At 40.3% G+C, this 22,323-nt stretch overlaps 3 protein-coding genes across 6 annotated transcripts; 2 read left to right on the top strand and 1 right to left on the bottom strand.

The window, feature by feature from the left end:
• Window positions 1–31: 31 nt before the first annotated feature.
• uqcc6 (ubiquinol-cytochrome c reductase complex assembly factor 6) lies at window positions 32–2,187 on the bottom strand. Its single transcript, XM_071542005.1, has 3 exons — window positions 2,059–2,187; window positions 1,234–1,370; window positions 32–735 (listed from the first exon to the last, which is right to left on the bottom strand). The coding sequence occupies exons 2-3, from the start codon at window positions 1,339–1,341 to the stop codon at window positions 616–618; spliced, it is 228 nt and encodes a 75-aa protein (XP_071398106.1). The 5' UTR covers window positions 1,342–1,370; window positions 2,059–2,187; the 3' UTR covers window positions 32–615.
• A 1,196-nt stretch (window positions 2,188–3,383) lies between these two features.
• On the top strand, window positions 3,384–12,127 carry tdg.2 (thymine DNA glycosylase, tandem duplicate 2). Of its 3 annotated transcripts, none has more exons than XM_071541998.1 (10): window positions 3,384–3,486; window positions 5,153–5,460; window positions 6,552–6,751; window positions 7,690–7,759; window positions 8,513–8,648; window positions 8,925–9,007; window positions 9,166–9,260; window positions 9,896–10,067; window positions 10,664–10,789; window positions 11,667–12,127. In XM_071541998.1, the coding sequence occupies exons 1-10, from the start codon at window positions 3,413–3,415 to the stop codon at window positions 11,792–11,794; spliced, it is 1,392 nt and encodes a 463-aa protein (XP_071398099.1). In that variant the 5' UTR covers window positions 3,384–3,412; the 3' UTR covers window positions 11,795–12,127. The 3 variants fall into 3 exon arrangements, with proteins under 3 accessions (XP_071398099.1, XP_071398100.1, XP_071398098.1); XM_071541999.1 differs by having other exon boundaries at window positions 3,396–3,477; XM_071541997.1 differs by lacking the exon at window positions 3,384–3,486 and adding an exon at window positions 3,609–3,796.
• A 2,372-nt stretch (window positions 12,128–14,499) lies between these two features.
• On the top strand, window positions 14,500–21,918 carry tdg.1 (thymine DNA glycosylase, tandem duplicate 1). 2 transcript variants are annotated; one of them, XM_071541991.1, is made up of 11 exons: window positions 14,500–14,633; window positions 15,307–15,378; window positions 16,784–16,953; window positions 17,867–18,168; window positions 18,280–18,349; window positions 18,820–18,955; window positions 19,194–19,276; window positions 19,361–19,455; window positions 19,539–19,710; window positions 20,150–20,308; window positions 21,040–21,918. In XM_071541991.1, exons 2-11 carry the CDS (start codon window positions 15,323–15,325, stop codon window positions 21,165–21,167), a joined length of 1,371 nt encoding a protein of 456 aa, XP_071398092.1. In that variant the 5' UTR covers window positions 14,500–14,633; window positions 15,307–15,322; the 3' UTR covers window positions 21,168–21,918. The 2 variants fall into 2 exon arrangements, with proteins under 2 accessions (XP_071398092.1, XP_071398093.1); XM_071541992.1 differs by lacking the exon at window positions 15,307–15,378 and having other exon boundaries at window positions 14,522–14,633.
• The last annotated feature ends 405 nt before the right edge of the window (window positions 21,919–22,323 follow it).

The following is a 22,323-nucleotide window of genomic DNA, read 5'->3' as shown; positions in this document are numbered from 1 at the left end:
AAGAGATTACAAAACAACAACTCCAGCAAGATATGGTCAAACAAAAAACATTTATTCTTCATCTATCAAATTCCTAAATATTTCTACATCAAACACTGACATTCGCAACAAACTTGAAAATATTCAACCATGGACAGAAGTTTTGTTTGATATTTTTGTTTTTGATGAAAGTTTGTCTACAAGGAAAAAAAAACCTAAAATGAAGTCAACATAGGCCAGATCATCTTAGTACAGTTACCATGCCTTCCTAATGCATTGCCTTACTGGGTTTATGATTAAGCCTTTTATCACTCATTCTAAAAATGCAAACATATTCAAACAGAATGACAAGGTGCATTGACAACAGACTGATAAAGACTTGGATAAAGGTTGTATGTATAAACCAAATGATCTTGTCCCAGATGAAGTCCACATCCTGAGCAGCCACATGCCAACAGTGCTGCAGGTTCTTCCATTCCACTGTGTTCCATTAGAGAACATCAAAAACAGAATATATCCCGAAAATGACTTTATTCTCAGGAAAGTTGCAGCGTGTAGCTGTTGGCAAACATCAGAGGTTCAATATAAAGTCCACTTGACTCAGTGTGCATCACAGAGCCGACATACAGTTGTGCATCAGTCCAGTTTCTGCTCAGATTTGAGCTGCTGTAACGCTGCAGCAGCCTCCTCTCTGGCTCTGTATCCCAGCAGCTCCGTCCTCAGCTCCCCAGGCTTGGGTGGGACGTCCGGTATAGTCTGACAGACACATGGATCAGTGAAAAACATGGGAATTTTAATATTAATTCTGTATATGTTCCCAGACTTTCCAGACATGTAAATGTTTATTGATTTATCAATACAGACAGTCAGGTGTACACTAGCATTTTTCTTTATTTATTTATTTCCACATTTTAGAATAATAGTAAAGACATAAAAAATTATGAAATAACACAAATGGACCAAAAACGTGTTAAACAAATCAAAAGCATCTTGTATTTTAGATTCTTTAAAGTAGCCGCCCTTTGCTTTGATGGAAAGGCAAAGGCTATGGAAAGAAATTTTTACATAGGCATCAACTTCACCATTTATATTTGTCTAAACAAATTGTTATGCATTTAAGCATAAGCCTTTAGATCAAAATGGCTTTTAAGATAATGAAAAACATAGTATATTCAATCGGGTGAGTCCAAACTTTAGACTGGTAGTGTGTAGTTTACAAAAGCAACAGTTAAAGGAGTGAATTGTGTCCCTCACCAGATCAGGCAGGTAGTACTGGTGGACAGCCTGTGCTCCTGCAAACATGGCCAGAATACTGGCCCCAAACATCCTCAGGTAGCGAGGCCAGGACACACCGGCCGGCATCTCCACAGACTGACGGGCTTTCACTCAACCTGGGAGGGGAGAGAGGTGATGATAAAATACTCCAAAATCAAAACAACAACATTCAAATAGATACAACTAACTCTTCAGAGGTACAACATGCATTCACTGAGGCTCAAAAGTTTGTCTATTCTCCTATATAGCAGGGTGGAGGCCATTCATGAATTGAATTGAACTGATAAATGCATGGTAAATTCCAATTCAGTTTCTGGAGTTGGAAATGGAATTGCACCCGGCTGTAAGGAAACAGAACAGGACACAGAACTGAATTCCATGAAATTCCATGAAATTCCACTTCTAATAAAGGTTACTGTTGCTCTGCTATTCTCATTCATCACAAAGTGTTTCTGCTTGAACCCTGAGTTGATATGAATCTGACTGACAGATCTGTTTAACCATCACATGATCAACTCTGTATGAATCCTGTTCATACTGTCATGTAGTCACTTCACGTTATCTCTCCACCAGTACTGCCAACCACCTGCACAGTGACTTTCAGCAACAATTACTGGCATAGGAGGATAACTGTCAGTCACATTTAGCCAGACATAGACTGTAAGATCGCCATAAATGTTGAAAGAGCAAGTAATACTCTGACCTGTAGCAGAAACATGCGTGACTGTAGTTCACAGCTAGCTAGCTAACCGGCTAAGTTTAGATCCACACATATAACCGAGACGGTAATCAGCAGCAAATTACCTTGTTTTTTCCTGACACAGAAGAGACCAGATCAATAAACATCCAGGAGTTCTTCACCAGCATTATCCCATGTGTTGAGAGCCTGTCATTGGGACCAAGAAGCAGGTCACTCTGTTTAGCTAACACAGAGAGCAGGAAAAAGCAGTAAGCTCTCACTCTGCCCCCATTTCCGGGTACCACAAACGTGGTTAAAAGTCGTTAATGTAAAAATGAACGAGGTATCTTCTCTGTAACGTCTTGGACCAGAAGTCACACAAAAAACAAAAGTAGAGCTAAAATGAACGATTTTGTGATGACAATTTTTTTTAATTAAATTTATGTATTTATTTATTTTTTTAGGGGGGGAAAGGAATGGTTGCTATGGTAACAGTTATGCTTATGCTATCTCTACATGAGGTAAAGTTGCATGTTGCATTCAAGTCAGATGGGAAAGAGGTAGATAAGAGTTGTTCAAGTCAGATTTCAGGTGGTAAATACATAGAGATAAAACAGTTTTATATCGATGGGTAAATAGGCTACTTCTCGGGAACTCTGGCTTTAGCGATAGACCCCGATTTCTCAAACTGCCTGAATTCTGATGTCACCAACAAAGAAATACCTGTAGTCAAGTGTGGAGAATGAGATTTGTTTCAAATAAAATAAACAAAATTAACCATATTTCAGCACATAGATGGTTTTGTGATCACAACACTTAAAATGCCATGGTAGGAGGCAAGTACTTCCTGAATTTTTCATTTGCAGATGACATTGCACCGTTTGATTTGCTGTAAAACATGAACTTCAACGTGTCAAAGTGTGTTAAATGTGGAACCCTATCAGGAGCAACCAGAGAGTCTATTGAGAACTTCCATCATGGCGCCTTGACGGCTTCAAATGAGTTTGGATCGGTTTGAACGCGTGGACACTCCCAAGTGTTTGCTTTTACCTGCGGTTAATGGCGGCTAATCCCATATAACGTGAACGCCGCCTAGAACGTGTTCCTGTTTTTCCAGTACGGAGTGATTTGTCTTATCAATAGACGATCTTTGCTTCAACACATCCTGCTAGGTTCTTCTATGGTGTGAACTCGCGCTGGTGTTTCCATACGCATGCGCTATGTCGCCTCCTAGTGTGCGTCAACTTGGACCAGTTGGAATCAAAACAGCTAATCTAGTGTTTGTACTCGATTAGACTGCATATTTTAAAGAAATTAATGATAATTTTTTGGTGATAAGAGGATATGTTTGTGATCTTAACGCGTAAAAGTCTCATTAAAATCAATCTGAACAGTCCACACTCCACCCAGTAGGTGGCGATAAACTATTTTCTTTCGCTAAAAGCATTCATCAAACAAAACGAAATGTTAAACGTTTAAATGGTCTTTGTTTTGGGTGGATTCTCAGCCCTCCGTGTCGCTTTTTTGAAAACAACGAATAAAATGTATGACAGGTACGTTAGATTCCTTCTATTCCTTTCTGTGTCGTTAATCTAAACGCCAGTTTTAGTTTCCAGACAGCAGTGGGACTGTGTAGTGTTGGTTAATAAGCTCTGGTCTTCCTGTAGCTGCTTCCATCTGCCGGGTCTTTGTGCCTTCTGAATGTGCTATAACCATCTTCTTCAGAGAGCTCCTATTGTCTGTGCCTACATCGATGCTTTTGACAGCAGAATGAATGTTAATTTATTCAAGTAAATCAACGGTTAAGATGGAGGAAAAGCAGTATACATCACTGACGGTTCCTTCGGATTATTTCCAGCAGTGGTGAGTTGGTGTTGGGGGTGCAGGTCGTGCATTCCTGGGAAACTTCCCCTGTATGTCCTTCATCCTCATGCATGAAATGGAGTAAAATAAATGCCATTGCCACACAACATCATGCATATCTATATGAGTTATATCTAGGCTTGTAGTAACTCATAATGTAATCACTGCGTGTGGACCCCAGGAAGAGTAGCTGATGTTCTGCATCAGCTAATGGGGATCCTAATAAAATCCTAAATCCTACTGCCTGATAATGTAATAACTTGTCAAAATGTAATAAAATGTCCCTCTAAATGGTCGAAAATGTAAAACCTGTTAATGTCATAAAGTGGTGTGACATTTTTAACTGATGATGTAACTAATAATGTAATAACTTATAATAATGAGAATAATATATTAATTCTAGAATGATTGGAATACTAATAATTCTAGATATTATATTATTCGTTAATACTATTATTACATCAAAATGTAAAATATGTTACAGCCTGTATGATATAATAAATACTGGCTAATGTAATAATGTGATGTTATTACATTATCTGGCAATTTGTTACATTAACAAGTCTTTTTGTTTGTTTGTGTGTATTTACATGTTTGACCCATTTAGAGGGGCAATTTATTACATTTTGACCAGTTATTACATTACATATGGCAATTATTACATTATCAGTTGCTACAAGGCTTCATAGACAGGCCTGCAGTGGCTCACTGCCTATTTTCCAACTGCAAAATAGGTACAGAAAAAGCATGGACCTCTTCACTTCAAACCTAGAGCCGACTTCATAGGAATCATGATGTGTTTGGAACTTTGTTTGCAAATCCTATCGATTGTTTGTATGTCTTTATTCCATTCTAGACAATATTACAAGCTAACAACTTACTTAGGGTTGGAAGAGCTATTCATGGCTGTCATGGGCGAGTTGTTTCAGGATATGTTTTCAAAACTGCTCAAAACGCCCTCATGAAACCACTTTGGTCCAGATCAAACTTGGGAATAAAAACCAAAATGAGAGTTTGACTCAGATACTGATTGGTGCGGTGAATGAAATGCAGAGAATACAAACAGGGGTAGATCAGTGCATGTGTGTATGGAAGTATTCTGTCTTCTGTGTGTCACCTTCACCCACTTATTCACGCGCTCCATTCAACACCAAAGACACATTTTGATTTCTCCTCTTCTATTTCTGTCCCGCTTCTTTTTTCTTCTTCTCATGCTCTCCCTCTGCCTCTTCGTTCTCTCTTCCTTCTTCTTCCCCTTACCTCCTTATTCTTCTTCTCTCTCTCTCTCTCTCTCTCTCTCTCTCTCTCTCTCTCTCTCTCTCTCTCTCTCTCTCGTCTTGCGCCCTCCCTCGTCAGGTACCAGTCGAGTCAGCAGCACCCTGAGGCCCAGCATGTGATGCCATATCACAACATGGGCCAGTACACAGAAGGTTCCAGAGAGGAGCCTGTCATGGCCGAGCTGTCCGTCCACCAGGAGCTACCTCTTCACCAGGACTTCCCTTCACACCAAAACTATGGCCCGGTCCACCACCAGGAGCTGACCTACCAGCAGAGCTTCAGGGAGCACCAGCAGGCCGCGGTGCAGCACCGCCCGCTCCACCAGTTCACCAGGCAGCAGGAGCCCAGCATCCAGCACCAGCCTCAGCCTGCTGATCCAGGTCAAGGTACTGAAGCCGTCACTGAACTGTCTGAGAGTCCAGATTTTCAACATAATTCTCCTTCAGACCCAAATGATTTTACAAGCTACTGTGTATCCTCAAAATTTACCAAATGTACACTGCTTTTTAGAATACTAATCTGCTTTCCTATGTATTTATTTCATGCTCCTTTCCATTGCAGGGACTTGGGAAGGCCTTGGCAAAATATCCTAGCCTTCACCCCTAAATGAAAATTGAAAATTAAATAACTGCTCACCTCATGTTAGGTCAAACTTCATTGAAGTTTGTATGAAAAACAAACACACAGCGGGTTAGCCTCTGTGGTTCCACCTCAGCCAAGTTAATGGAGTCATCTTTTTACAGCTCCAAAAAATACATAAAATGTCCATCAAATTTCTCCAAACAACTCCTGCAGCATTATTCAAGTCTAATGTAGCCAAAAGATTGCAACGTGGGGCCAAAAGTCCAATATTTATCTCATTATCTCCTAGATTTTCCTTGAATGACAATGCTTTGTTCTCGAACACGCCAACAGTCACATGCCTGGTAGTGCGTGAACCCTACAGCAGTCTGGAGGAAGTCAGCAGACTGTGTTTGGTACTGTGCTAGTCCGACCTCCCCCAAAACTTCTGCTATAGGCTGGGGAGTTGTAAACAATCTCCGCTCTTCCACCAAAAGCACTGAAGGGAGCTCGTTCTGGTGTGCATCACTGTATTGTCTCTGGTCTAATCTCAAACCAAACGCTCTTTACCACTTATCAACTTGGTCATTTATGTGCTCTTGTCACAGGATGTGGAAACCAAATGCATCTCAGGTTGTATTTCCAACTGTATTGGAAACTATCCAACTGTATTCTATTTTTTTATTTCAGAATGCACTGTAACTAAAGTTTAAAGAATGTTTTTAGAATGGAGCCAAATGAGTGTTGAAGATTTGAGTTTGCACCAATTATCATTGTAACCAAAACTCAAAGGCAGTCGAGAGACTATTTTGAAATGTTCAACCAACAGAAAGTGGCCATTTGTTTACGTGTCAGTTGGCTGAGTGGTTGGTTTGAGACTGAACCTGTGTCTCACTGTTTCCTCCTCTCTCTCCAGCTGCGACGCCGGTGAAGAGGAAGAGAGGAAGGCCGCCCAAACAGCAGGCGGAGGAGGGCAAGACGCAGGAGGAGCACGATGAGAACGAGGCCGCCAAGAAGGCCAAGAGGGCTCTCAACCGCTTCAACGGCATGTCAGTGGCTGAGGTTATGGCCAAAACCCTGCCAGACGTTATTACCTTCAATCTTGACATTTTGATAGTGAGTTATCCATTGAGGACCTACTGAGAATTTATTTTTTTTATTTGAAGAGGAGGTAGATTGATGGTTTGCGCCAAACTGCACGAGGGAATTCGCACAATTTTGCGAGCAAATTTTTGCACACATGCATCTCTGTGTTAAGGTCTCAGTCACAGAAGAAAGAAATAACACAGGGCTTAAAGACCCGTGCACATGGATTAGTAAACCGTGCCCTCGAATTAGTGCGCACGGAGTCCTAAACCATGCCCGCGGATTAGTAGACCGTGCACACGGATTTGTAATATGTATATTGATAACGTCAAACAGGGACACAGCGACCCACAGAGTTGCATATAAAATTTAATTAACATGCTTTTTCTACAAGCATGATTTATAGGGAGTAAATGGGTTTCATATTGTCACCAAAACACACATCAGATCATAAATTAGACCTACTGATGTGATTAATCAATGGTTATGGTTCACATATGCTCTAGGTGCCTAATGGCTATTACAGCTCACTATATGTGTGCCAAGCTGTGTGTAATGGCTCTGGCTCACTGTATATAGGCCTAAAAGTCCCTCTTTGATGTTATCAACGTAGATATTACAAATCTGTACACATGGTTTACTAATCCGTGGGCGCGGTTTAGGAGTAAATTGTAAGAAAACCGTGCCCACTGATTTCCGCATCATTTTTTTTTATACCAGGTGACCCCTGGGGGGGCTCCACAGTTATCCTTATTGCACTAGGTTTATAGATTAATAATGCTGTGTTGAATATTCATTCATTCAGCACAGAAATGTGTCAATTGTTTTCGTTGTTCTTGTTATTGGTTAAACCCCCCCCCCCTCAATTCACTCAGGAACATTTCAGGCTCCGAATGTTTTTATGCTTTAAGCCCTGATAACAATTACCAGGTCTGTTGCTATGGTAACACCTTCATGTTTCTCTTCAGGTTGGAATTAACCCTGGACTGCTGTCAGCCTTCAAAGGACGTCATTACCCGAACCCAGGGAACCATTTCTGTATGTTGTAATTCAATTTCAATACGGTCAATAGATAATACATGATATTATTCATTTTAATGGAAAAATTATGAATTAAGCAATTTCCCCATTTAACATTAATGCAGGTTTTTGCCAAAATGAAAGAATGTTGACATCTGTGTCTTCAGGAGTCAGTAGTGTTGATTTTGATTTATCTACTGCTGCTCAGGAATGTTTGTCATATCACTATCTTTCTAAATTATGCTAGTCACACAAATTTGGTTTTCCTTAAAGCATCCTATCACATTTACCATGTTTGTTTACTCTTGTGTATTTTCCTTATGTTTTGGGCACCATTTGATTTGGCTGCTTAAAGGCTGCTGGTAAGGCAGCCAAACATATTTGGTACTGGCCAACTCTCACAGGGTGCTGATACTGTTTCTTACTCACAGTAGGTCCAGTATCAACACAGCACAGTGCTTTGCAATGGAAACATTATACTGCTAAGACCAAGAGGGTGAAACTCCCATGCAAATTTGTTACTGGCCCACTTTTAAAAGGTGCAAGGAACCAAACCTACACAAAGTCCGGTGTGCTCATATAGTCCTGTAGGTCCAGTGCAGGTACAGCACATTACTTGCACATTACATGGAAATTCCTTAACCAAGTGGAAAGCTAGTCTGGATCCAGCCTCATAAAAGTAATTTTTTTTTGTTTCGAATGAATTTGCTCGATAACCATGTACCCATTTTAATTTTGCAATTTGTCCCCGTTCTCTTCTTCTGTGTCCAGGGAAATGTCTGTTCCTGGCTGGTCTGACTGACGAGCAGCTGAACTACATGCATGACCAGAGCCTGCCGGAGAACTACGGCATCGGCTTCACCAACATGGTGGAGAGGACCACACCTGGCAGCAAGGACCTGTCCAGGTGAACAGGAAACTGTCGTCCATCTCAAGTTGAAATGAATGCAGTTTCACTTAGACAAAGTACAAGCATTCGTGCAAATAGCCAGAGCTTTTTTACACTCACATTTTAGGCATTATGCTGGTGCTTTTATCCAGAGGATGCAGGATGAGTGCAACAGTAGACTAAGCTTGAAGTCACGATGAAAAGAAAAATGACTTTCTACCTTGTTAGCTAATTTCCCAGAAAGGATTTGTCTGTTATTTTCATGCTGCTTCTAAAATTATTGTTTTGTCCCAGTAAGGAGATCCGCGAAGGAGGCCGGCAGTTACTTGAGAAGCTGCAGAAATACAAGCCATTAATAGCAGCTTTTAATGGGAAATGTAAGAATATTATATCACTTATCCTATTTTACTCTCTCATTTTGCTTATTTCAATTAGAAATGTTTAGATGGCTGATCCATAAAGTCATTGGGTATTTATTTTATTTTGTCTAAACAGTATAATAATTAAAATTTTCCTCATTGTTGTGTTTTGGCAGGTATTTACGAAATCTTCTGCAAAGAAATCTTTGGTGTGAAGGCAAAGAATCTTGAGTTTGGTTTACAACCCTACAAAATCCCAGAAACTGAAACGGTAAGTTCCCAGGCAGCAGCAGAGATGGTGAACAGGAGAGGGAGAGGAAGCATGATGTGTTTAATTGATGGGAGGAAAATGGTCTTCTCAAGTGAGCGGAGGAAAAGACAGATACTTTTTCATTCCTATTATAGCAGCCAAACACTGCACAGACTTTCCTCATTTTAAATTAAGTAATATAATGGATTAGCTCTTTCTTGGTAGTCGACAATAGAAATGTGCACAGTCAGATTTTGTGTTCTCCATGCTGACTTCACTTATCTAACATAAAAAAAATCACACCAACAAACATTTCAGGGTATTTGTTTTATTTCATTCCACATTTGACATAATCATAAGCGTCTCATGCTCCTAATGTGATTTGATCCACCATATCTAGTTTGATATTCCTTTAAACTTGTTTATTTGGTTGCCTGGCAACATAAAACACAGCCTAGTATATAACGCCTTGTAACCAAATATAACTGTCCTATAAATATAAGATTGGCGTCAAAATGCCCAGAATACCCTTGGATTTGATAAAAAAAATTGAAAGTCTCTGGTAATGGTTACAAGTTGAATTTCATTGAGATAGACTCAACAATATGATTACAGTCAGAGTCCAGCATGTTCACAGCATGTTTCCTTCCGTCCAGGTGTGTTACTTGATGCCGTCGTCGAGCCCCCGCTGCGCCCAGTTTCCCCGTGCGCAGGACAAAGTGCATTTCTACATCAAGCTGAAGGAGCTGCGGGACCAGATCAAGGGCGTGGCACCCAGGCCCGACGTGGAGGAGACCCAGTACTCCTTCGATCTGCAGCTGGCTAAAGGTAAACAGTCGATTCAGATCCCCTGTAGAGATAGAGCGGAAACGTCCGGTTATGGAAGTAAATTTCCTGTTCCCATTCCCATAATGGTTTAACTGTGTTAGGTAGACTTACCACGAGCTATCAGATCTTAAAACGACTATATACTGTATGTTCCTGTAGAAGCCATCAGCCAACCTGATTTCAAATTCATTGTTAACAAATAGTGTTTTATTCCTTATTATTTAGTTCTCTGTGAAATACTACACTACCCACAATCTTTAGCGAGTTCCTGCCAATTGAATAACAGAATCGAAACAACACCAGAAAAAACATGTTGGAAAATGATAGAACAATAAAATCCATAAAATGACAAGGGAAATAAATTGAATTAGCCCTAATGCAGTAAATACAATAATATGGGAAGTGAATGTGGTTATGAGGGTGTTGTGAGTGTGTTTGCATGTTTGTGCGTACATTATAACACTCAAGACATATACAGTACTGTTCAGTCTGTGTTGAAATAGTGAACAATAATTTGCCCTTTAATGTCATTTTCACAAACTCAGTGATGTCTGAGGTGAAGATCTAATTCGTTGCTGTTGCTTTTTGTTGTGCAGAGGATGCTAAGAGGATTGCGATCAAAGAGGAGCAGGTGGATCCGGAGTATGAGAGCTGCGGCGGGGCGCATGAGGACGCGAGGCAAAGCAGCAGCTACTGCAGCATCCCCGCCACTAAAGAGACAGGTGAGAGTTCATACTGTATGATGGCTACCGTCCGCTGCTGTCCGTCCGTCAAACACGATATTTCAGGTGATATGTCAGACGCCACGAGGTGGACTTGGAGGGATGATGCATCTTCGTACTCCAGAGTTTGTAAAATTACACTGATGGGCCTAATGGGGGCTGTAATTAAAGGTCAAAATGTTAAACGTAAACATGGTATCTCAGACAGCACAGGGATGATGCATTTTGGCACTGTGTGTTTAAAAAAAATATATAAAATCCATAATTGCTTCACCACTGGTCTGTTTTTGATAAAGCTAGGAGGGATGAAGCGTCTTGTTACTGATTGGCCCAAGGGTTGCCTGCATCATTTGTGAGGGAAGACATGTTTCACTCGGTTTTGTAGACTAGCTATTACTATTACTAGCTAATACTGCAAAGGATTTACTGTTTTAGTGTGCAAACATCCAAAATCCCGACCAGGTGCTTGATAGAAAAAGGTGAGACTGAAATAGAATAAATAAACCTGCACAGTGGTTTGTGGTTTATTCAGCAACATTTCGACTGGTTTTCATCAGGCATATGAGGTTGAAACGTTTCTGTTTTGTAGAAACAAAGTGATAAAAACACAGCGATGAAATGCAGTGATTAAAAAAAACATAGAAAGAAGATGGAAATGGTGCTCCGTTGTGCTCCATATACCTGGAAGAAACTGCAGCATACCTTGAAGTTTAATGCTGTGGCTGCAATGGGACAATTTCTCTTTAAAATCCCTTTCTGATGGTGGCCTGAAATTAAATCATTTTGCTCAACTGCTAATGTATTGGAACCAGTGTTAATTCCTTTGAAATGCCCTTTACAGACAGCATGTTTCCTTTTTTTCTGCTGTATCTTTCAGAAATGGACAGTAAAGGCCCGGCAGCCGGCATCATGACGTGGAACCAGTGGACGCCGGAGTCGTTTGCCGAGCAGATACCAGATATCAGCTGTAACAGCAGCAACATACCTCACCCTCAGCTGGGATAAGAAACCCTCTGAAGACACCACAGAAGAAGAGGAAATGGAAGAATGGTCATCGGGTCATGCAGTTTCCTGGGGCATCATGATGCGTCACACACGGGAGAAACGGCCCTCCATGCCTGGACTCACATTTTCAAACTCTCTCCGACGACTGTTCGTTTTTGGTGTTATTTTTTTTTTACAACTATTTATTGTATTTCATACAGCATGTGTGTCCAGTGACTTATTTTTGTATTTTGAAAGAATGGGATTTTATGATTTATGACTTGTAAATGTGTAATTGTACTCTGGAATTTCTAATTTGTGATTACAGAGCTATTAAAAGCCTTGTTAAACTGGCTTGCATGCTTACGTTGTGTGATTGTTGACACTATTCATGTTAAACTGGAATGTATAACCTAATGAATTTAGGAGGAACTGTAGGATTTGACTGACGTGTTTGTCCAGACAATTCAAGACCAATGATACAAGAATGAATATTGCTTGGTCAAAAGTTAGATTTTCACATTAAGGTGCAAGGTTAGTGGAACAATGACCAATTGACCCCTTTTGTCTAATCTGACCTCCGTTAAGTAAACTCTCAAGAAAGTGTGCAAACAAAGCAGGGAGCCAATTATTGGTTCATGAAGCAACAACTCTGTCTTAAAGTGCAGGGTAGAAGTGTCTTAAACCCACAGAATTATATTTTAAATTCTAGTCAAGATCCCAAGGTTTCCAAAGATACCAAATATGTCAGGCTGAATTACATGTAAATGTGTATAAAATGATGCACAAACATCTAGATTTTTTCCATTCGATGTAATGATGAAGCCATAAAAAATGTCGTCTTGGGTTTGAATATTTCACTCAATATAAGCAGTTATAGCTTCAATGAAGCATTGGAACAAACAGATACAGAATATGTGTGTGACATTGTAGTACAGTCTGGAAAAAAAAATCTAACTTTGAAGCTATTTAGGAGGAAATGTAAGGGGAAACTCAGAGTGCAAGTGTTTCAGCTTCATGGCTTCATGCCTTCATGATGACCTCAAAAATCTCAGAGATACATACAAGCAACACACTGTATGTTGAGGGTTTCTCCGAAGGACAGTGCCAAGTTTTTTTTATATCAAGTGGTTGAAGGATTCAGTTTTATCAACTTAATTTATCAATTATTTATAGATAATTACTATACACACAGAGAACCGAACCTACTCTAAAAATTCACCAGTAAATGATTGCTTTCAATTTTCTTGAACTCATATGAATGATGAAGTTCTATTACAAGAGCATGACGACCTAAAGTTGTTTTGATAATTCAGACTCTTGTTGACTACTGCCTCAGAGTAAATTTAAATCCAAGCATAGTCACAGCTGAACCTTCATAGAGAAACACTCAAATACAAAAAAGCTGGAAAGAAACCCTGACAATAAGATATCAAAACCCCAGAGATGTTTAGGGCTTCCATAATTTTAAGAATTTTTGCCTACTGCCATGGGCACATGCCCCAGGGCCCCAGACCACCAGGGGCCCCAAAATATTCAAAGTACTGTGTCCGTGTTCAATGCATTTTACAACATTTCACAAATTTCAATTGAAATGTGCAGTACAGACAGTTTATGATTATGGGGGGCCCAAGTCACAGCCTCTAATGATGCGGAGGCCCCAATCACAATTATTAAACTGCCACCTATTGCTTGTATGTTTATGAGCAGTGCACTTCGTGAGTATCATCCAGCTAAGATGCAGAGCACTAATTAAATACTGGTGGGGCAGGGGGTCTAGGTACAGACAGTCAAATCTTTTCAATAAATTTCAACATTTAACTTTTTTTTTTTGGTCCTTCAGTCTCGCCACCTATCACATCGCCTCCTTAAAGCCACAACCTGTAATCAAAATGTAAACAAAGGGAAGCCCCACCACCTACTAGGAACTAAAGCTTACCTTGGGGTTGGACAAATGTTATCACTCTCAAATTGAATGAGCGAGCTCTAGATAGAAGGAATTGCAGTTTGTAATAGCTAAATCTGAGTTTCAGATTACTTTGAACCTGTAAAAGGTTTACATTTTTATTGTTTGTGAACAGGCTAGTATGTTAAGTTAAAGTGTGTAGGTGCGTAATGAGAGGTGGGGGGCCCAATAGGACATGTGTGCCCAGGGGCCCTGTGGTTGGTTAATCCGGCCCTGCCTACTGCTTCAGTGAATACAGTCTTAATATGTCCATATGTCCATATGTCCATATTATTATTATTATTAGTAGTAGTAGTAGTAGTAGTAGTAGTAGTAGTAGTGGTAGCAGCTTGGTGCAACAAATAGCTGACTCGACCCTCACATAGTACATACTTAAAAGTCAACACACACAGACACACACACACACACACACACACACACACACACACAGATAGCAGAGTTTGCCACGATGACTGCGCCAACCCGCAAACATGACATTTGTCAACATCACGGACTGAGAGCCAATAGAAAACAGTCTCGCGGAGTTTAAAAGTCGTGCAGCACATACCAATGCTACAATAGGGGTGTGTGCTTTCGGCTGTTTGCGATTTTATTTTGTAAATTACGATATGTACGTTCTATTCAAACACATGTATTTATTTCAATTATTTCAATGCCTCGTCGTTTTGAATATTGTTTCTGTTTCATTGATTGGCTTGATATAGCGAAGGGTATTTATCTTGAGATCCCTTACTCTCTAATTTGGGATCTTCCGGTGTCAAAGTTGAGCAGCACTGCTGTCATGTCTTTGTTGCCTGCTGCACCTTTACAAATGATGTAACTAGAAGCGCGGAATAAATGAAAAAATAACAATTTTCTTTACAGAAGAGCCACATTTATCCATAACTATAACAGGTATGTTTGCATTTATATATATGGGTCGATTTTGTACGTTATTTGTGGCGAGGAATCTCAGTGGAAGCGTAACCATTCATCCATGCTAAATTAGCTAGCCGACTAGCTGTTGGCTAACATTAGCTATGTGTGCTAGCAGCCGGTGCCTACAAATCGCAAACAAGCGAGCTACTTTATACTTAGTAGCATCAATATTATTATTAACAATCAGAATTACCACCCATAATTGGAATAAAATTGAAATTTGTAGTTCTAGCTGTAGGCGGTGTATGCAAACCCTGGTGTAAAATGCCAGATTGCTAACTGGTTTTCATTTGGCTTTAGCTTGCTAGCTTAGCCATGAAATCAACTATTTAAATTCGAGAGATGTGTGGAGATGTGTAGTTACAGGGCTTTGTGTGCATTTCCTGCGATATATGGTGTTAGTTCAGTTTTACTTTTCATAAAGTATATCTGCACTATAATGTTTTAACTTCGTTATCATTCGTCATCATTGCTACTATCTTTTGTTTTTATTGTTTACACAACATGTCTCTTTGAATGTAGCTCCAGTTTTATTACTTTGCCCTGGCACATGCATTCAGTTTCATACACTGCCAGACTGATATGATAAACCACATGTATATCACCCAATTATGTGTCCTCAACATGAATATTGATTTATTTAACAAAGTTAAACCACCCTAAAGATGGAAGAAAAGCTGTATGGATCACTGCCTGTCCCCTCGGAATATCTTCAACAGTGGTGAGTCCCCTTCCCACCAGACTGTGGCCCTGCAGGACTCAGATTTTGTACACAATTCCTCTGAATGGCCAAGTGTGATGAAAATGAAATGAAAGCATGTGCACCCAATCACCCTTTTGACTTTTGTTTCACCATTGTTTTGACAGTGTGCCATCTGGGTTGTGCACTGGTGATTAAAAGCATTGTGTGTATCATTTGCTTGATGCTCCGTGGCACTTCTCTCTGTGTGTGTTAATACTGGGAGAAGTGTATTGTTGGGTGGGATGTTGCTCATCTTTTTCCCCATTATGATGTGAATCTTTATTGCAGTCTCTTTGATATTGATGTTACTAAATCCTGATAGGATGAGAAAATAGGTTGCCACTTTGGATGTGTCAAGGTTGCCTTTTGAATCATGTATAGGAAAACGCACAGTGAATTAACATATGTTTGAAAGGTGGAATTCAACTTTTAAATAGTAACCAGCAGAAAAACACATGGACTTAATGCTCTGTTTGTTCTGCTTCTTGAATGATGAGGTGCACTGATATAAATGTTTCAAAACCGATACGAGTAGCAAATCATTTATTAAGTAGATCAGCTGATACCAACTAAGTACCAACCCAAGTACTACTCAATTTAAAGTCATTCATGCCACCAAGTATTGGCCTATTTTAAAACAATTAGCTACAGGAGCAAGTGTTTCATTTGTGTTTATTCATTCATTTGATCAAATTATGCGTTGATCATTGTATAACAATACTCAGTCAAATGAAAGAAAATAATAATGCAGATAATAACAAAATAGAACATAGGCTACATAACAAAGCCTAAAGGATATATACTTTTTTTTGTTACACTGGTCAAACCCAGCTTATTTATGGATTCTCAAAAAACGCTTATTCAGAATAGGTTAACAGATAAGGAACAGTGTGGTTCATTGCACCTAATAAGGCAGATTGACATCTGCTAAACAGTAGATGTTAAGCCTCTAAACTTCACAAGTAGCAGTATTTCAACATTTTCATATAAAGAGACATTTTTCCTCCCACTGGAAAAGTTTTATATTGCACCAGAGTGAAAAGGACGGCTTCATTTGCTGATCCAAGTATGAGTACTTGGATCGGTGCTTATTCCATTACTACAGAAACTATCGGTGCTCCTATTGAGTGACATACTCAGTAAGGTATACTGCATCTGGTTATAAGCCTAGCTTGCTTGCATAAGGAATGATACAAGATAATTTTAGTGGTACGTCGGCGTGAGTATTTTCATGAAGGCCTATTCCAAACTACACTGGCTTTTTGTAAGAAGACATTGAACATTAGTGTGGATTTTTTTCCCAACCACATCCCACTGCAGTTTTGCTCTTTGTAGTTAGTATTAATACTTCTCGCCTGTATTTCTTCTATTCCCCCCACCACAGGATTCAGTCAGCCCAGCAGTTTCAGGCGCTCCAGGCCCAGTATTCAGGCTTCAGCCCCCACCATCAGCCTCACTACCCGGAGGGACAGACGGTGGAGCGGGCCATGCCACACATGGCTGCTAATCTAGAACCCATGATGGAGCAGCACGAGCCAGCCAACCTAGCAAAACGTACTATGATCCCTTTTGGATATATCTTTCATTCTGTATTTAGACCAGTGGCTCTCAACCCGTTCTGGATCAAGTCCCAAATGTCTCCATTTGCTGTGAAATGGTGGCCCAGAGCGTCAAAACACTAGGGCTGCATGATTATGGCTAAAATGATGATCTTAGGGACGCCCCGGTGGCTCACCGAGTAGAGCGCGTACCATATAAGGCTCAGTCCGGCCTGCGGTCATTTGCTGCATGTCCTCCCCTCTCTCTCTCCCATACCTTCCTGTCTCTCTCTCACACCATCTCTGTCAAAAAAAGCATAAAATGCCTAAAATAAATCTTTAAAAAAAAAAAAAAAAAAAAGACGATCATGATGATTTGAGGAACAAAATTGTTCTGCTTTTTTTGCATCTCAAAACCTCTTGACGGTTTTCAACGACAGTGGGCATTCTAAATTAAATGGTTCAACATTACAGATATGGCAATATTCTGTGATTTCATTCACAATTAATTATGCAGCCCTAGTTAACAAAATGTTCACCTACCTAAGCTGTTCTTTGTCTCTGACTATATCAGAACTGTTCGTATCAGAAACGTGGGTTTAGTTTCACATATTCAGCATTTTGATTCTGTTTGACTTGCATACTGGCTAGCTAGCATGTGTATGTTTAAAACCTGTGTGACTTAGTTACAACAGTCAAATATATTTGGCTTTCTGGTTTCAGAATTAGTTTCGATTAGTATTGTGTTCCACATAGCAGAAAATCAGGCTACCAAACACTCCAAAATCTGAATCAAATGGAGGTATGTGAAAGCATTGTAAGACATAGATAGATAACAGTTCAACAAACTGGAAGGGTAGCCTAACTCTTAATAGTGAAGGTTCAGACAGTCTTTCTTTTTGACACTGACTTAGTAATTCTTCCTCTAGCCCCAGCCAAAAAGAGAGGTAGACAGGCACAACCCAAGGAACCCAAGGCTCCCAAACCACCAAAAATCCCCAAAGCACCGAAGGCACCGAAGCAGCCCAAGGACCCGAACGCGCCCAAGGCCAAACCAGGCCCGAAGCCCAAGAAAGGCAAAGAGGGCGAGGCAGATGGCAAGCAGGAGAAGATAGACGAGAGTTTCAAGAAGGTGAAGAGGAAAGTGGACCGCTTCAAGGGAATGTCCGAGGAGGAAGTCATGACAAAAACCCTTCCAGACCTGCTAGACTACAACCTGGACTATGTTATTGTAAGATTACCTATCCATATATTGACCATGGGGCCAAGCACTGTGCTGTTAGGAACGGGTTTGTGGAATTTTACCTGTACGCTGTGAAAACGCCCACTGTCTTTCTTTCAGATTGGTATCAACCCAGGTCTGATGGCAGCTTTCATTGGACGATGGTTCCCAGGTCCTGGAAATCATTTTTGTAAGTTGCATGGTACTATTTGTGTTATTCATGCAGTCCTAATAATAGGGTTTCTGTGCTGGTCTGCAAAATCGACCATAGTATGGGGAATTAATTTGATCAAATCCAGGTCCTGACTGGTTTGGGAAACGTATAAAAATGAAAGGGAAAAAAAATCTGCTGATCACACCCAGTACACATGACTTGTCAGTGTAAGGTTGCTGGTTTGGGCATTTATACTTGGGCAGCTCACAGGTGGAAATGGGTGTATCTGTGTATGTGTGAAGCGTTGCTGGGAAAGAGTGTGTTCACTCAGCCAACCTTCCCGGGATAAATGTATATTAAAAAGGACCATATGACCTGCTAAATCCTCATCTTTCCCTGTCATGGATTTGAATTCAGCCTAATGTGCTCACACCAGTAACAGCAGAAACATACTTCAATAGTGGTTTGCCACAGAAATTAAATGATTGGCCGCTTTTTGTTTTTAGGGAAGTGCCTGTTCCTGTCTGGATTTACTGATGAGCAACTCAACCACATGCACGACACCACTCTGCCTGTCAAATACAAGATCGGCTTCACCAACATGGTGGCCAGGGCGACACCAGGAAGCAAAGACCTGTCAAGGTAGGCAAATCAGGCATTTTTTTTTTTTTTTGTAGCTCCAACACAGGGGACCACAGTTTTTATGTAGATGTAGGCCCCACTGTCATGTCACATATTATAGTATTTATTGTTGTTAGAATTATCTTCAGCTATTGAGTGATATAGTCAAATAGATGTCCAGCCACTATCAGCAGTTTTGAAATAAGAAGTGCGTAGGAACCCTGTAACTTTTTTCCCTTTTTTTTTTTTGTCACAACAGTAAAGAGCTACGTGAAGGAGGAAAAATTCTCACAGAGAAGTTGAAGAAGTACAAGCCTCTCATTGCAGTTTTCAATGGAAAATGTATGTAATTATCTACTTCAGAGCAAGAATTGTTACCATAAAATTATTCGGCCATGAGAATTTATATAATGTTTCTTTTCCCAGGCATCTATGAAATGTTCTGCAGAGAGATGTTTGGTAAAAAACCAAAGACCCTTCAATTCGGTCTGCAGCCGCACAAGATCCCAGACTGTGATGTGGTGAGCACTCGACAGTATCATAAAACCGTGAATATTGCCTTAAAATTGAACTGAACTGACGGTGTGTTGTCCCCCCTCCACAGGCTCTGTATCTGATGCCTTCCTCCAGCGCCCGCTGTGCCCAGTTCCCTCGAGCCCAGGACAAAGTCCACTTCTACATCAAACTGAGGGAGCTGAGGGATCAGCTGAAGGGCGTCCAAAGACCCACTGAAATCGAGGAGGTCAAGTACACCTTCGACCTGACACTGGCCAAGGGTAAGAACCACTGGCCCCTACACATGATGAATGGATGTATTTTGTCTTTCCCTTATAGTAATTGTAATTATTATTTCATCAAACCTATATTTAACTAGGTAGTCCCGTGGTGGATAACAATTTTGTTCACGAGAGAGACGAGGCCTAGAAAGCAGCATCATGACAAACAGTGTACATCATTTTCAATATTTAGCTATCCCCACTGTCAACAGAAAGTAAAATATGAAGAATTATTTTTTTTTTTTAATGCTAATATGCGTAAAAACTGGTACTAACACTAGCTTGCTAGCTGTACTTGGATAACCCAGGTGTATCGGTACATCTTATCATGAAAATCCTTCCTTCTGCCAGCCAGTAGAAAATGATTTGGTTTTGTCTGTGGAGCCCGATTAGAGCAGGTTTGGCATTTAGTTCACACTTCCCTTCTTTCTGTCAACAGAGGACGCCAAGAGGATGGCGATAAAGGAGGAGCAGTACGACCCTGGTTATGAAGATGCCTATGGAGGAGCGTATATGGAGGGAGGACCTGAAGGGGGCCAGGGCCAGGCCTCGGCCCAGAGCAACGGTCACTGTACATTCTCATCAGCCGAAAACACAGGTAACAGTTACATGAACGCTGCTGAACCTGAGGCTAAGGTTGGCTAGATACAAGATACACATAGAAGATAGAAACATATATCGTTGTGCTCGTTTTAGCTAGCCAGATTCTGTATGATGACCCGAGGCAAATGAAATTTAGAAAAATACAGAGAAACCTCAGGTTATGCTGTGCTAAACTGTGCTTCAAGGCAGATACACTTCAAGTTGAAATTCCTTTTATTGCCACAATAAAAACTGGATACAAAAAAAAAAATGATACGTGCCCATATGTACTGTATGTATGTCTAGCCAAGTTCATGGAATCACATACATCCTAGATTTGCTTTCTGTGTTGCCTCATATACTAAGTTGTACACACAATCTAGCATTGTACAGGTTACAAAAGTTTACTAATTTTGAATGGATTTTGGAGGATTTTTTTGCCCCCTCACTTTTTTTTCATGGGCATTTTATGTACTTTCAAAGGCATTTTGCCCCCAGACCCAGTAAATTTCTGACTGAGGTGAGTAGTGTGATGGACTCCTTGTAAGTAAGTTAAACTTATGAGCAAGGGAGCAGGGAGACCGCCAATGTTCATGTTGGCAAGCATCCGCCTTGCTTATGCGTCCTTCAGCAAGACACTGAACACACTGTAGCCTGCAAGAGAATTTCCCAACTGGGAGATCAATAGAGTATCATAAATTTATATCCTTAGCACAGTGCTTCAGTCTGTGTGTTTTCCCTCTTCAGAAGCAGCAGAAGAGGCGACCACTTCTCAAAGCGCAGAGGGCCAGCTCCCAGACGGACAGTGGATGACCCAGTCTTTTGCAGATCAGATCCCGGACATCGGAGGCGGACCTAAGGAAGCCAGTGTATGAGGAAAGGGGCTTCAAAACAGCCCCAATGTGGACATGCAGAGACTTCGACCAACTTGGTCCTTCACCCCTTTTCTCAAGTTATAGATTTTTTCCTTTTTATTAGTGTCTTAGTGGAATATATACACGCATAGATTGAATTGTCCAAACTTTTAGAGATTTTGCAGGATATTTTCTGCGGTTTTTATTCGGTTTTTGGTCTTGTATACATGTATGATTTCCTTCATGGCAGTCGTTTTAAATATGTGAAATCAGGGACTTGACAATGATGTTCGACTGTCCTCGGAGAAGATCATGTATTTAAACTTTTGTTTTTGCTTTTGTACTGTACTGTACTGTACTGTACTGCACTGTGATGCAGTAGGTGTAAACATTCATGTCTACTGTTGTGACAGTAGGTGGAGCTACAGATGGATATTTTATAAGTCTGAGTGATCGGAAACAGTCCGATGTGAGCCTGTATGATCCTGTATGCACACTGTGGTGAGGCTAGGACTTTTACATTCATCGTGCGTTGAACTGGCCGGGCACTGAGTGATCACTTGACAAAATCTCATCATGGATGTTAGTGATTCCACTGAAGGAATTTCTGGCAAGCCTTCCATCATTGAGTTACAAAACTCAAATGGGTGCTATTTTAATCTGTTTTTTTTTTTTTTTTTTAGGAATTTTAGAATTATGTTTTGTATGTTTTGAAAATGTCATTCACAAGGAAGTTTATGAAACATTTGTCCATTAAATTGTCCTCATGGTGCTTTTCTATATTATTTGACTAATTAAGATTGCCTTGTCATCATTTCTGTTGGTTGTATGGTCTTCCATTCTTGTGATTCTTGGTGATATTTTAAAGACTAAAAGGTAGACTGGGATTTGACAGGTGACGGCAGCGTCTCATGAGACCAAACTAGTTAATGAAACCAGACTGTCTTTCCATTCAAAGATAAATTTACCACTGTGTTGTTTTGAATTTAGATTTGTGTGTTACTGCAGGGTTGAAATAATGTATGCTTTATAATCATGGGGCTGAAGTGTCACAAAGTCAAGTTTATTCACATAACCCTTCATCACAAAAGCCTAGGACTTAACAGAGAACAAGCCTACCTAGATCTAACTAATTGACAATCATTCATAAATCAATTATGGTCCTTTTGCTTCAGTG

The sequence above is a fragment of the Centroberyx affinis genome, unplaced genomic scaffold, assembly GCF_046629955.1.
Source record: "Centroberyx affinis isolate AG114_WGS23_722 - 3 ecotype Tasmania unplaced genomic scaffold, CSIRO-AGI_Caff_v1 ptg003986l_1, whole genome shotgun sequence".
Lineage (NCBI taxonomy): Eukaryota > Metazoa > Chordata > Actinopteri > Beryciformes > Berycidae > Centroberyx > Centroberyx affinis.
The sequence above is the reverse complement of the archived record's forward strand: the minus strand, read 5'-3'. Positions and strand labels throughout refer to the sequence as shown.